We start from the raw sequence: 16,008 nt of genomic DNA on the forward strand, positions 1-16,008 counted from the left end.
CTCTGTATATGCACACCACTGGCACTTTAGTGCTGGGTCTCTCAGGGGAAAATTACTTTCAGATAGGACAATATTTCAAGCAAAATGAAATCAATAAATTATTATTCTGTGGAAGGAAGAATGGGGCTATGTTCTGAGTGTAAATTAGAAATCATTTAATATTAATTACAAGAATAGTGTGCCAGGCACTATAGTAACAATCAGGAAAATGGCTCATGTCTTAATATACTAGAAAGGAAAAAGCAATTCCTGCATTTCTGAAGATGCGCAGCCTAGCAGCAGGCACATCCCAATTTGAGTTTCTACACAAACTGTACACGCACATGCATAAAAAAAATCATGAAAAATAAATACAAATACAACCCCCTAAGTGGAATTTAGTGGGTTTGCTAAGAAAGAAAGCAATGAAAAGACTAGGTTCATCCTAGTATATAACATCACCTTCTACAACAACTACTATTTTCCATCTCATTACATGTTTCATAGTATTTTGTGGGAGAAGATGTAGGGGAATTACAACAGTTTAGCTGCAACATGGCAAGAGACTGCAGTGTTATTCACACATGGCATACTCTCAGCAAAGTGAGAAGCTCACTGTGAATCAACCCATAGGCAGTGGCTTCTCATAGTGGATCTGCTACAGCCTACAGACCCACAGGTGACGTGCATTTCATTCTGCTACCCATGAAAAGAAATATATCACCATATATAATTATGGTATAATTCAGGACTATATGTACTCTGGGAATATAAAGGCAATAAAGAAGTTATGTGAGTTGGGAATTGTATGTTACTTATGCTGAAGAACAGAAAAATTTAATGTGCATTAACCTCCCAAGCCAACAGTCACAGGTTGTCTACAGGCAGCCTCCTTCATAAATTGCATTTTGAATGCGCATATCCTTTAAGCCTTTTATGGAGTAATTCAGGAATGCATCCCTACAGCTCTAAAACAGCTGCAGTTACTTCTCTATGTAATACATAGAAAGGCCTTGAGATCTTCTGTTCAACAATCATAGAATCATAGAATCACAGAATAGTTAGGGTTGGAAAGGACCTTAAGATCATCAAGTTCCAGCCCCACTGCCATGGGCAGGGACACCTCCCACTAAACCATATCACCCAAGGCCTCGTCCAACCTGGTCTTGAACACTGCCAGGGATGGAGCATTCACAACCTCCCTGGGCAACTCATTCCAGTGCCTCACCACCCTCACAGTGAATTTCCCCTTGTCCTGTCACTACAGTCCCTAATGAAGAGCTCCTCCCCAGCATCCCTATAGTCCCCTTTCAGATACTGGAAGGGTCTCCACAAAGCCTTCTCTTCTCCAGGCTGAACAGCCCCAACTTCCTCAGCCTGTCTTCATACAGGAGGTGCTCCAGTCCCCTGATCATCCTCGTGGTCCTTCTCTGGACTTGTTCCAACAGTTCCATGTCCTTTTTATGTTGAGGACACCAGAACTGCACACAATACTCCAGGTGAGGTCTCACAAGAGCAGAGTAGAGGGGCAGGATCACCTCCTTCGACCTGCTGGTCACGCTCCTTTTGATGCAGCCCAGGATACGGCTGGCTTTCTGGCCTGCAAGCGCACACTGAAGCCGGCTCATGTTCATTTTCTCATCAACCAGAGCCCCCAAGTCCTTCTCTGCAGGGCTGCTCTGAGTCTCTTCTCTGCCCAACCTGTAGCTGTGCCTGGGATTGCTCCCACCCAGGTGTAGGACCTTGCACTTGGCATGGTTAAACTTCATGAGGTTGGCATCAACCCACCTCACAAGTGTGTCGAGGTCCCTCTGAATGGCATTCCTCCTCTCCAGGGTATCAACCAAACCACACAGCTTGGTGTCATCGGCAAACTTGCTGAGGGCGCACTCAATCCCACTGTCCATGTCAGTGATGAAGATGTTAAACAAGACCGGTCCCAACACCGATCCCTGAGGGACACCACTCGTCACTGGTCTCCAGCTGGACATTGAGCCACTGACCACAACTCTTTGTGTGCAGCCATCCAGCCAGTTCTTTATCCACTGAGTGGTCCATCCATCAAATTGATGTCTCTCCAGTTTAGAGACAAGGATGTCGTGTGGGACAGTATTGAAGGCTTTACAGAAGTCCAGGTAGATGACATCAACTGCTCTACCCCTGTCCATCAGTTCTGTAGCCCCATCATAGAAGGCCACCAAATTGGTCAGGCAGGATTTCCCCTTAGTGAAGCCATGCTGGCTGTCACCAAGCACCTTGTTGATTTTCATGTGCCTTAGCATGCCTTCCAGGAGAATCTGCTCCAGGATTTTGCCAATAAACCACTATATATTTTTTACATCTTTACATTGTATTTGTCTATAAAGATCCCATTTGGTAGTTCTAATATCCTTTCTTACAATACAAAATAATGCAATTATTTTATGTAATCTCCAATTTCCAGAGATCTGACACAGTTGTTGAACTGTCAGATCAAAATTGCTTGTATTACACAATCCAAGTACAACTCAGATAAGGACTGTTGGTTTGGGTTTTGGGTTTTTTTTTTGGGGGGAGGGGGGTTGATGGGCCAGTTTTTTTCCTTGTTTTATTGTCACAAAGAAATAGTTTTTCAAGGCCGTCTATTAAGGGAAAGACTCTCACTCTCATTTAGAACACTTATTTGAAATACTAGAGTATTGGGGATTGGTGACTGTTTTATTACAGTAGCTGTCAACCAAAGCTTTCAAAAGTGACAAGTGATTTCCATCCCCAGCTGAAGACACCTCAAAAAAAAACCATCAGCTTTCAGTCAGTGCTGAGTGTTCAGTCTAAGAAAAATATGCCGCTTTAAAACACCTCCAATTGACCATTCAAGAATTCAGGAATCCAAACCAATTAGTCCTGATCCATAGTTATTAATGCCTATAGCACCAGATCTCAAAGGTATTTAGGCAAGTGATTCTGATTGAGTCAATGGCAGTTAGGCATCCAAATATCTTGTGGATCTCATTTTAAGCGCACATCACCAAATCGATCAGTACTATAACCATGCTAATGGAATTAAAGAAGAAAATAATTTAGCACAGCACTACACTGGCAAACATTTTCAGTAAAGGAAGTGATGCAATGAATGAAGGCTCTGTCACTATCATAATTAGCTATTTTCATAGACAGTGGTAGGAATGGACTCCATTTTAGAGTTCAGAAGTAGTACCAAAATGTACATTTATGGTGCAAATTTTCTTGCCAGGTTGAAACTCAGAGCAGCAATGGTTTAAAAATGTTGACAGACATTTGACTCTACTAACATTAGAGGATGCTAAACATATAAACGGGCATAGAGGCTTGCTGTTCCAGGTCCTTGCTAGATCAATAAACTGCGTTTGCCAATCCCTGCACTTGATATTTCAAGGAGAAACATAATATAGCTAATTCTATTTTCTTTAGCATCTTCCAGCTGATTATCTGAAAACACTCTACTAGCAAAAGTGAATCATGGAAACCTTTTAGAATAAATATTATTATGGCCATTTACAGATGAGGTAATTGGTATATAGAATGGTCTAGTATCTCATCTAATTTCATGAAAATCCTGAATACAGTGAGAAATGAAGAGATTTTACAAAGCCCAAGCATTTAATCAGAAAAATAGGGTAATTTCATGACATAAGAACCTAGACTGGTATATTAAAAATATTGTTATTAAAGAAATAATATAAGAATCAAGACATATAGATCCACTACTAACATTTTTTCTTGGTAAAAATATGCCTCTTATTCCATCAGTTTATTCCACACAAAATCTTTGCATAAAACCACCCTCCCACTCAATTACAACAAACTTTTATAAACTATACATGCTGGCTATCTGGGTTATAAATCAGCACTTCATATTACTTTCTGGCAATACAGTATCATCCTATATAAATACAGATATATATATATATAGGATATATATATATGAGATACAGTAAATATCTCTTTCTTGATTTTCTAACAGTCCAAAAAGAATAAATCACAAAGGCTTTTAAATTTTTCATTTTGTGAAATCACAGAAATCTAAACCTTTTGATTTGTCCTTGTATGACAGCTTCCTTTTTCTCTCATAATTCTCTTTGTCTTTTTGATCTTCATTCCACTGTCTTGAGAAGCAGTGGCCAAAACTGAATGAAATACAGATATGCCCATTAAAGATCTAATGCAACATTAGTTATAAAGGATTTTTTTTTTTGCATTACCTTCCATGCTTTCCAAAATCATAATGCACTTCGTTTCTCAAAACCAGGTGAAGACATACACTCAAGGCAAACTACAGAAAAGCTGTGATCCTCCTGTTTCCCCACTTCTTGTAGAAAATTCACTGAAGCACTTAAATCAACACCCACTTAAGCCTTGACAAACTCTAAAACAAATGAGGTGGTATTTGACCCTTCAACAGCTTTTTTTCTGCTTCAGAGGTGTGGCGTTGTCAAGGCAGATAGGACTTGGTTTGGTTCTGCTTCGTTCTGATTTGGGATGGATTTTTAAACAAGTGGGTTTTTTCTTTGTTTATTCAATGAATATTATTCTTCTTACATGTAAAGAAAAAGCAGCAGAATTGACATGGTTGAACTACCCCCATGCCCATTTGTACTTTGTAAATCAAAGATTTTTTTCCTACAGTCTTGAATTTACTATCTGCATATATATCATAATATATATCTATATTTTATCTGCATATCTAAAAAGATCAGTCTTATAGCAAGCCTTGCATTCTCCTCTGTTTGGGTTTGATCATGAGTGTTCTGTTTTACATATGTCATCTTCCTGCCCAGATGTTTTATTCACCTAAAATTTGTTAATGCTCTTAAGACTGAGAATGACTGAGGCAATTTATAACTCACATTAAGCTTTAATCAATCAAGTAACTTTTGTCTTAAATTGTTATATCCTCAATCCCTAGACTTAGAGATAAGATTACAAACACCATTAAGAGTCAAATAACTACAACTCCAGTAAGGTGAATAGAAATTCCTTCCCTGTAACTTCTGCTGAGGTGGAAAGAACCTACTAATATTTTCTAACTTGTGGTATTAATGTATAGTTTACTGGACACTTAACTGAAGAGCATCTTATCTTATGGTTGTCAGGTGTATTAGCCCTTCACAGATGAAAGTGAGGAACTGGTCTTTATCTATCAGACAGAGCAAGCTTATGAAGTTTCACAGCACAATGAATTTTCTCCAGTAATCTTTCCATAGCACTGAGAAAACTCACAAAAAAGAAAAGAGTATTGTATGGGGGAGAGGAACATGACTAACCATAACCGAGCTACCAAGCCCAAGGTGATATAAAATAACTGGAATATTGTGAATATAGTATCTGTATTCAAGAAACAAGGAAAATTGATCAGGTAGTAACAGGCATGCTAGTTTGATCTCTGCACTCTTCAAGGATATATTTTAAAGAAAACAAGGGCATGTGAAAGTAATTAGTATATGCAATGAACCTTAAGGTTTTATTAATCTAATAGAACCTGACTAGTTCGTGAAATGTGCTTAGCTAAAAGGGATACAAAACAGGGTTTTTTGATATATAAACTACAAGGATTGGGAGAGGCTACTGGTGAAGATCTGGAAGACCAATCGTGGAAGACTTTCTATACTTTTATAGTACATTTGTAAAATAGCTAATTGTGCTTATTTATAATGTATAGGATGTGGGAATGAATAAAATTGGAAGGTATTACTAATACTGAGAAAAAAACAGATTATAATTTGGAAAGTATTTAGTAATACTGCAAATCTGTGTGGTCCTGATTAGAACACAGTATTAGTAGCACCAACCTCAAAGTCATGCATTAGAGGACAAACTGTTACTATGAACAGCAGATGTTAAGAGGAAAGAAACATGGAATTACTAACTTCATATGGGAAGTCTTGGAAAATAAAATCCGTATGAATCAGGTAAATGTTCTAGCATAGACCTTGCTAGAATATATGAAGGAAAACGAACTGGTGGAATGGGAAACCTGACTTCTGAAAAGTGAATAGAAGAGCATGAGACTAACAATGGTACAACACTAATAAACTGACAATGAATTCAAAGGTTTTTAGCCATCTAAGGAGTTGAATTTTTGAGAAAGCTTTTAGAGAATGTGGCAAGAATAAAAGCACACTTTTCAGAGATTCAACAGCTTGTGGAAGAGATCTATGTGATGATATCTGTCATTAAAGAAACCATTATAACATGACTTCTCCCTATCCTAGTCTTACCTTCCTTCTACATTGTATAACTGATTTACTCAGAGCAAATTCAACCCCTTCTAATCTTGTGTAGAATTGCTATAGACTATTATAGATATTCAAGTTTAATATTAAAAATCACTGGCCTTGTGAAATTAGATTAGGGATAAATATTACTCTGTGTTTAGATCTCACCCATACTATGTGATCTCCAATTTTTACATTTATTATTCAAAGGATAGATGTAATTTCTGTTTCTAATGATGATAAGCACAGTGCAAAAAGACTAATCCCAAAAATGAAGACAACTGCACTAACACCAAGTGTCTCCATTTTTTCTACCAACTACTAATCACATTAAGATGATTTAGATGGCAACCTACTCAGACACCTGAATTGGTATATGCAAGGTCAGAAAAGTCACTGACAAGGCTATAAACAGACTCTGTGCATCCTGACACTTGGGCTTCTGAAACATCCATCAAACTGAAGTCCCTTTCTTTTCTCATGCGTAGAATAAGTAAATGGGAAGGGGAAAATAGGTGGGGGAGGAGAAGGAAGAATAAATTAAAAAAAAAAAAAAAAAAAGGGTTTATACCAGATTTTAAATGAGTAGCATTCAGGTTCTGTTTAAATCTGAACACTGATATTCCTGAAGTCTTATGATGTCAGTAACAACACACAAATATAGTAAATAGCAAATGTTTTCCTTGGAATATAACTTTTAGATGAAGTGGAGCCTTAAACAATGTAACAGAAAGTACTTCTGGCACTTCTTCTCAAGATTTTTATTTTTAGTATTAATAAAATGATTCCACATAAAAATTACTCTTAGACGTTTTCATTGTCACAGCTAAACTTCACACACTTGTGTTGGATTCCTGACATTTTCTTGCCCATTGAATTCTTTCACAAATAGTTAGAGAAGTGCTTAACCTGAATGAAATTGCTATTACTTATAATCACAGCATGCGCAAGATTTTCTGTTTCCTGCATCTTTATTACACAGGCAGTATCATTACAGTATCTTTTCAAAGCCAAATAACCCCCCAAAATTCTTCCAGTTGAGAATTTCAGCCTATTTCTAGTAAAACTGTATTTCACATCCATGCAGATATTTAATTTGTATCAAAGTGCTGTGGAAAATCATAGGATATCTGTAACTGACTTTTGTAGGCAATTCTGAAGCTGCCCTCGAAAATTCCTCTTCCTGACCTTGGCAAAGCTGGAGTAACAGGAATTGCTTCACTGGATTTAATGGAATTGTATCATTTATATATGTCTAATCAAAGTCCTAATTTTCTGATAACGACTGAAATATTGAACCTATGGTTTCATTCTGTTTCTCATTAATTACCATGAGTAAGCATTTCCTTGTGGCACAGAGGTAAATCTATTAGAAAATAAAGCATTTCTTATGTTCTAGACAACTGAGTTATGACATTTACATTGGTTTTCTCCTTTAAAATTCCAATAACTACATTAGTTATTGCAGTCTGCATTCTTTAATACCTAACAGTTCGAGTAAAAAAGTGAGAAAAGAACAGCCCTCAGCAGTCAGCCCTAATAAAGGACAATTTTTCATGCACAAGCCTCCTGTCCACAAACTTTCATGGGAACAGTAGATAGACAGAAAATGACACAGTGTAAGAATAAATATAAGCAGATCTTGAGTCACCACATCTACTAGGTTTTACATTACAGCCAAGAACAACATCTTATACAATTTACGGAGGTTTCTTCCTTGCCATTTTTAAAAACATTCTTGTATCACAGGGATAGATGCATTATAAGACTCTGCATAGATCTGAAGAGAAAGAATAGTTGTATAGCAGCTTCCTGAAGGGGGTTTGGTAGTAGTTATTCATACTGCAGGGGAGAGTTTTTCTTTTAAGCTGATAAATAGTATGGCAGTTTAACACTGTGTTCATATAAACCTCACATCATTAGATATTCCTATATCTAATTCCTCTCATCTTCCTTATCACATTCCCTCTTACTTTAAGTTAGCTCCCTTACGGTATTCTAAATTACAAAGTATTAAAAGCTGCCGGTTTTAAGACATGGACCATCTCCTCTGAATTGTTTCTGCACCATCTTTCTCACTGAAGCTTTAGAAAAATCTTTGACTACTGCTGCCATACAGACAATAACAAAACAACTAAATGCGTTGCCATGAAGAAAGGGAAAGAGTCTCCAGCCCTGCCAAAATCCATAACGTTCTATCATTTAGTAAGTTGCAATGATATTTCAAGACTGTACATGATTTTAAATAACTTGAAGAACCATATGACCAAACAGCATGCAGCAAATGTGAGACAGAGAAGAACCTACTGTTCCTCTGGAAAAGTATGTTTTGTTTTGTTGGTGTTTTTTAAGGAAACAAACAAACAAAAATTCAGTAGGTATTAAGTCTGTTCTTTTTTCCCCTCACACCAATTGCATGACAGCCACTCCAATTTTTTGACACAAGAATTTCCTAAGTAGAAAAAGCCTGCTCAGACACCTGTTCAAGTGCATTTTGAAAGCACTGCCTCCTCCGATCTTTCAGAGAAATGTTTTTCTTTCCAGACAGTCATAGAGGAATGGATTGCAAAGTTAATGGTCTAATGAAGCAGCTAGGGATTGCTGCGAGTCAGTGTCAGCCTGCTGTGAGTGGCAGCAAGGTGCTTGTAACACTGACACTCCAAGCCACAGGCAGGTAACAAATCCACATTGAGAAAGGGCACTGATGCCAAATAAAAACCTCAAGAACTCAGAAGATTTATTTAAATCATAAAGTATACAGTGGGATGAATTTAGGCTTTTTCTAGAATCATCTGTGAATACGGTGCGCAGATCTGGTTTGGGGATGTTTTCTGCCTGCATTCATGGGCTTACTTTCACACACAGCTTACTTGCATACACAGCATGCAAGAAAATCAATGGCTTGAAATAAGCAGATTCTCCAGAAAAAGTGCAGATTTTAATTTTCCAATGTACATACAAACTATTTCTTCCAAGAAAGCCAAATCCCCAAAAAAGCAGAGTTTTGACATGAAAAGGTCTCTGTCCCAATTGAGCAGGTTAATAGTTCCTGCCAGACATTGCAGTCTTTTTCAGAGGAAACTCACCCTGTCACTGGGCTAAACATGCAAAAGAAAGTTGGCTATAAATAAATAAATACATAAACAAACTTTTTTATCTAAATACTTTGTTTTCTTTATTTCCTCCACAAAAACAAACACCAAGCTTGGCTTATAAATGCTGTTTTGAAGTAAACAAGAAGGCGGTAGTTCTGTATGCCTGTGTCAGGGTAGGGACAGATGCCCATCTACACTTGCAAATGTGTCACAATATATTGGAAGGAGGGACATTTCACTGAGTAAGTGGGGAAACTTGAAGTCCACATAACTCAGCAACTGGGCACAGGTCAAGGGCACTCATCCTACCTGATCTGCCAGGCAAAATAGTGAGTACTCCTCTGAGAGCAAAGACTGCAGCTGCGGCTGGGTGCTTCATCATCTACCTGAGCTGTAGGAGTGGTAGGAGGCCAGTGCCTCCACCCAGACGGAGCTGCTGAAGGAAGAGGCTTCAGTGAAGACTTCGGGCTGCAGGAGGTGCCTAGGCCTTTTTTCTGGGGCAGGACAGGCAGCAGAGCTGCCTGGAAAAGCTGTGCCCAGGTGGAGGACCTGCAGGAGGCGGCCCAGCTGCAGGAGGCGGTGAGGAAGCTGTGTAAGGTCAGGAAGGCTGAGAAGGAGTGAGATAGCTGGTTACAAGCACAGTCTGCAGCAGACCCACAGCCCAACAGCCAGAATCTCCCCCACCAGCACACACAGAAGGGAAGGGCAGCCAATAACGCAGAATAGAAGCCTGCAACGGGAATGACCTGCAGGAGGAGGAGAAGCCTCCTCCACCTCCTGAAGCCTGTGGTGCCCTTGCAGAACTGCTCCATGGATCTGCAGACTAAGAGGAAAGACCCATTGCATCAGGAGATGCTGGAGCCTAGTAGAGCAGTCTGACTTGCTCCCTGCAACAACCAGTACACTAAGAAAAAGCAACGAGTGATAGTAGTAGGCAACTCTCTTCTGAGAGGTACAGAGGCACCCACTTACTGACCTGATGTGCTCTCTAGAGAGGCGTGCTGCTTACTGGGGGCTCATAACAGGGATGTCACCAAGACTACCAAGCCTCGGACAGTCCACAGACTTATTATCCACTGCTGTTGGAGGACTGGAGCACCTCTCCTATGAAAACAGTCTGAGAGCTGGGCTTGTTCAGCTTGGAGGAAAGACTCTAGGGATACCCTACAGTACCTAAAGGGAGCTACAAGAAAGCTGATGGGGAACTATTTGCAAGGGCATGTAGTGATAGGACAAGGGGGAATGGTTTTAAACTGTAAGAGGGCAGATTTAGATTAGATACAAGTTTTGCACTGCGAGTGTGGTGAGACACTGAACAGGTTGTCCAGAGACACTGTGGCTGCCCCATCCCTGTAAGTGTTCAAGGCCAGCTGGATGGGGCTTTGAGCAACCTGTTTTAGCGGAAGGTGTCCCTGCCCATGGCACAGGGGTGGAACTAAATAAGCTTCCTTCCAACCCTATGATTCTAACACATTCCTGCTGCTTTCATTCTCTCCCAGCGTAAGTACATTTTAAAACCTTGTTCTGTGTAATGCATTACAAGCAAAAATGGAAAATGTCCTACTGAAAAAGACAGCCAATAAGATTCAGTGCTGTGTTTCCCCTTTTCAAATTGGGAAAAGGCAAATCTTACATGTTTTGTCATTTATTGCTTCTCCAAAAATGGTAGGTTCTCTGCAGCAATCTGTTAGTTATTTCTGTACATTTTTGGATGGATCAAAGTGCAATACTGACTCAATTTTTGTTAAGGCTTATTTTTATTTAGTACATATTACAGGACTTAATGTGTTAGCATATTGCTGTACATATGGGTTACTTTTTAGTTACACTTTCAATATGTATATTCTCACAGACCAAAGGGAGCCTAAGGCCAAAGAACCGTAAGTCAGGCCAATTAGAAATAAAGTTTTGTTCTGTGCTGCCACTGGAGGTAAAAAAAATGCAGAGCCAGGACATCTCCAGGATTCTGTGGCTGTCGATTGAGAGGGAACTAGTGGAAATCACAACATTCCCTCAGCGTTGCCTAGAAACCAGGGGAATAGCTGTGATACGTTTCTAAAAATGGTCACTTACATTTGGGTGTTTTAATCATCTACATGGTGGGAAAAAAAGTATAGGAACAATAGGGAGGAGAGTATGAGAAATCCACCACTTGGGTCTGACAGAACAGCCTACTTACTGCATGTTGGGTACAACACACTGAGAATTTCGGAACCTGAAATTCAGAATTTAGGCAACAAAACAGAAGAAGTATCTAAAAAGTATAAAAATCTTACTATGAGCAGCTCATTAAAAAATAAAAAAAAAAGAAAAAAGAAAACAGTAGTGATGATGTCTGTAGCATGGTCTCTGCAGTCAATAGAGATTTAAGGATACCACTAGAGATGAGAATCTCATGCAGTTATATTCTCTCTAGTATCTTCAGGTATCTGAAATGGAAACTTTTTTTAAGACTGCCTCTACCTCTAGATTCTACAGTTTTAATTGTCTGGATTATACCAAAGCCTAAACCAGAGACCCTGAAACACATGAACTTTTGTGACCAGTTTCCTAAAACCTTTCCCTAAATCGCTAATTTCACATGCAATCAAAAATCTAATTCAGAGGGGAAAAAAAAACAAAACAAACAAACAAAAAAAACCCACAAACAACAACAACAACAAAAATACAAACAAAAAAACCCAACCCAAACCTGTTGAATTTAGGGCTTTCTGGATTTGTTGGTTTTGTGTGGAGGAGTGAGGAGGACAGATATTCTCTGTGACATTTCCCTCACATCAAGAGAAATAAAATGACAAAATGCAATCAGATTACTTTGTTTTGACAAAAAAGTGTTTGTGGTATCATAATTGATGGTAGTTGAAATGCCATGGGAATGTATGTTTGATAAAAAAAGGAGTCAGAAAGACAGACAACCACCAGAGGACGGAGTACCAATGGGTTTCCAAGGCGTATGTTCCTTCTCCTTATCTCTCCCAGACAAATGTAACACTAAGTACATGTAAAGATGATTTTACAGAAAAAAATAATTAAGACTGCCAAAATGATCACTAATACGTGAAGCACAAGAACTAAGGCCATATCCAAACCGGACTCTGTATACCTATTGGGAATATCTACAATTGCAAGGGAAAGCAGAAGCTGACCATCAACGGTTAGGGGTTAGCTAGACATTTCAGCTAACATGAAATAGTCAACTATTGAAAAGTTTTCTGAAGTATTTGGTAGAGTCTACACAAAGTCCTGGGGTAGATAAACCACAGGTTTCATCCAGCATGAATGTTTGTGTGACTTACTGGGAGCTCCGCATGAGGCAGGAATATGGAAGAAAAACTGTTTTAAAATACAACTCTCTTGAGTTTGCTATGATTATGAACTACATTCAGACTATTTTCCTAGCATGTAAGGAAGAGTAGCAAATAACTTGAAAAACTGCATTCACCCTGTGATTAATAATAATTTCTAGCTGGTGAGGGGAACATTCCTCCAGCTGGGACAATACGTGTTCTTTTTTGAGGTGTCTGGCTATGGTGGTGAAAGCTGTACCCCTGGCCAAGCAGTGAGATAAAGTTTCACATAAAAGGTACACACAAAGGGATGTCTAACAAACATGTGCTTGACAAAACTTAAATATGAGCCTATCGCTTCTTCAAAAGTTAAAGTCCAACACATCAGCATTCAGCAGTGATGGGATCAAATGCTGCTTCTCAAAAGTTTGGTTTTGTGGTTCATTTCTAAGGCACTATTTTGAAAGGTACAGAGAATTTTTTCAGTGTAAGGCGCTGGGAATGCCCTAGGCTCTCGATTTGTCATTCACTCTTCTGAAATATGAGCAGTTTGCCTTAAATCACTCCTTGGCATCCATTATTCTTTGGCTCCCTGACAAGTTAGAAGAAAAAGGCTTAAATAATTAGGGCACCTTTCACTGGCAGGGCAAAACGTTTGCTTGGCTGCAACGCATCGCTTGAAGAGACGCGTTGGGGCCCAGCCCAAGGGGTGAGGGTGTACTCGCAGCTCCCCGCACCTTCTCCGCGCTGCCAAACCTGGGGCTGAGGCTGCAAGAGCGGGCACCCCTCACGGCAGGGGCGCGGGGCGTAGGCCTCCCCATCCGCCACCGCCCGCCGCCGTGGCCATGGCAACGCGGAAGGCGGCCGAGCTAGGCCGCGGCTGGCCAGGCGCAGCGCCTCGCCCCGCCCCGCCCCGCCCCGCCCGCCCGCCAGCGGCGGGGGCCCAGCCGCTTGTTGCTGGTGGCCGGAGCGCCGGTCTGTGCAGCGCCTTTGACCCTGTCGGGAGCATGGGGCTGAGGATGGAGAGCGGTAGCGGGCGGAGCCAAGGTGCGAGGGGCTTGGTGGCGGCTCGGTGGTTGGGTGGGGAGAGCGAGAGCCGGCAGGGCCCGGCTGTCGCCTTGACTTCCCCGTAGCTACCCGGCGCAGGGGTGCCTGGCGAGCCCGTCTCCCCTCCGGGGTTGAGGGCAGGCGGTGCCCCCCCACTTCCGCGCCGGCGTGCGGCGGCGGGCATGGCGGAGGCGGCTCAGCCGCTGCGCGGAGGGCAGGTACAGCGCCGCCCTGGGACTGCGAGGACCGGTCGAGGCGCCGGGGTTCTTGCAGCCGGCGCAGAGGAGGCTCGGAGCTCGCTCCGCTCGGACTCGGCTGCCCTCAGCTGCGCCGCCCTGTTTGTTACGCGTGGGGAGCTGTGCCCAGGCCGGGCTGCGAGGCAGCGCGGCTGAGGTGGTGGAAACGGCCGAGTGCAAGCGCTTGCCCTCAGTGGGCGAGGTTTGGCAGCTGGAGTTGTGAAAGGTCACACATAAACCCCCTAAAAGGTTATAATCCTCCGAGAAATGCGGCCTTCAACTGTCCAGGTTACAGCCATCGTCGCAAGTGTGCATATGTATCTGAACAGATGTAACATTATCGCTGCTACGGTGAATGTTCCAGGCTGCCGCTGTCAGCGCTTCCTTTTTGAGGCCTTCTGTGCTTCTGGGAGTCAATTTATTTCTTCTCCAAAGATGCTATTCGGAATTATAGTGGATTTTACACTGTAGAGCATCCCTTACATGGCATTTAGATGTAGATCCAAGTGTTCTGGTTTGGTGGGATTTTAAGGCAAGTGTACTTAAAGACTCAAAAGTTTTGAAGCTTTCATAAAGTGATTCCTTACCCAGATTTAACCATCTGTGGGCTACTGTTGTTCTCTGTTCCTATGAATAATCTTAGGGGCATTTGTCATTCATGATAAAAACAGGCATAAACACACAAAAATGTTTGCCTGAGCCAACTCTGGTGCTTGGAAAATGCCTCAAATATTTTTAGATCTGGATGGGATTACATGCAGAATGTAAATGATAGTAATTACTCAGTGCTGCACTGTAATGTCAAAATCATAGGTAGCTGCCTAAGGTCAGATCCTTTGAGATAACGTTACGCTTTCATGTTGCATCTTGATATCAGTGCCAGTCTTTGTTGATAGTGATGGATGTCACTACAGCAGATATCAAAGTGGAGTTTGAGCATGAATTCTGATACTACACATAAATACGAAATTCAGAACAAAAATCAGTATCTCGTGCATGCAGTTTTTATGTCCTATAGAGTGTGAAGGCAATTTTATTACAAATTTATCCTTTTTCTGATTAGTCTTCCTTTAATTCTCAAAATATTTTGATAGTTGGAAAACATGCTGTCTGTTGACCATAAAATGAGAATATGTAGGATGCAAGATTTAAATTTCATCCAGGTTGCAGCAAGCTTTGCATGAATGACTCCTGTTAACAAAAAAGTAAAAAAATAATTCAAAAGTAGGAAAGAATAAATGTGTGTGTCTCTACTTGGGAAGCAATTGCTTGTCTGCATAGGAGGTTATCATGGAGTCAGAAGTAGGTGAATGGACAGCCCAGTATCTAGTTTCACAGACATACAGGAACAACCCTTACAGACAACAGGGATTAGCCCAGGCAGAGATACTAATTCCTTACAATGAGCTAACCTAGAAATCTGGGTACCTGAGCAAACTTGGTAGAACAGCCACTGGATTGCTTGCAGACAGTTTATGAAAGAGGCAAAACACATAATGTTTGTGGTTTCTCTATAGGACAGTTGTATCTACGTGCTCTGTATCCAGAATGTTAATACAGAAGAGGTGGGAATTGATGTACTGGTATACTCTTAAAAGTTTCTTATTCAGACCTGGCCTCATCATTGTAAAGAAAGAAGCAAGATTTTATGCTTGTTTTGTATCAGGGTTTCTCTTTTGTCTAGTCTAAAGAATACGTAACAAAAATAATTATTTTTTTGCATATATACATATATATTGCACCTATATATATATATACATACATAGCTGTACTGGTTTCAGGTGTAACAGTTATTTTACTTTAGTAGTAGCTGGTGCAGTGCTGTGTTTTGGTTTTAGTCTAGGAACAATGTTGACAGTATAGGATTTGCATCTAGGTCTTCTCGAAGTTCAAATAAGGCTGAGACTTTTTTCCTCAATAAAAATATTAAAGAATTAGACCCTAATTCCAGGTATAAACCTTCAAGTTATTTACTGCAGCAGTTTCAGGAACTGGTTCATATAGTCACAGATTTATAGTGTGACCTCAAATAATCTGAATAATGACATTCTAAACCAGTTTGTTGTTTCAGTCCAGTCTTCTGCATTGGGCTATTTAATTCCCACAGCCGCTGATTGCCACATACCTGAAC

The 16,008-nt window shown here is 40.6% G+C and overlaps 2 protein-coding genes across 4 annotated transcripts in view; one reads left to right on the top strand and one right to left on the bottom strand.

Annotated features, from left to right (window-relative positions):
* Positions 1 to 13,407, bottom strand: part of KCNK10 (potassium two pore domain channel subfamily K member 10) — an 85,268-nt gene extending 71,861 nt beyond the window's left edge. Inside the window, exon 1 of one of the 2 annotated variants that reach the window (XM_057413424.1) lies at positions 13,332 to 13,407. The gene's annotated coding sequence lies outside the window, so the exon portion shown is untranslated. Of the gene's footprint in view, positions 1 to 13,226 lie in introns of both variants that reach the window. The other variant, XM_057413423.1, reaches the window with a different exon arrangement.
* A 181-nt stretch (positions 13,408 to 13,588) lies between these two features.
* SPATA7 (spermatogenesis associated 7) overlaps positions 13,589 to 16,008 on the top strand; it is a 40,998-nt gene continuing 38,578 nt past the window's right edge. The window contains exon 1 of one of the 2 annotated variants that reach the window (XM_057413404.1): positions 13,589 to 13,641. Coding sequence is in view for 1 of the 2 variants with exons in the window: in XM_057413401.1 (XP_057269384.1) it covers positions 13,602 to 13,641 (40 nt within the window). In the remaining variant the exon portion in view is untranslated. The remainder of the gene's footprint in view (positions 13,642 to 16,008) is intronic. The other variant, XM_057413401.1, reaches the window with a different exon arrangement.

The sequence above is a fragment of the Pezoporus wallicus genome, unplaced genomic scaffold, assembly GCF_028554395.1.
Source record: "Pezoporus wallicus isolate ANWC-B61680 ecotype Strahan unplaced genomic scaffold, APGP_CSIRO_Pwel_v1 contig_3017, whole genome shotgun sequence".
In the NCBI taxonomy this organism is placed as follows: Eukaryota; Metazoa; Chordata; class Aves; order Psittaciformes; family Psittacidae; genus Pezoporus; species Pezoporus wallicus.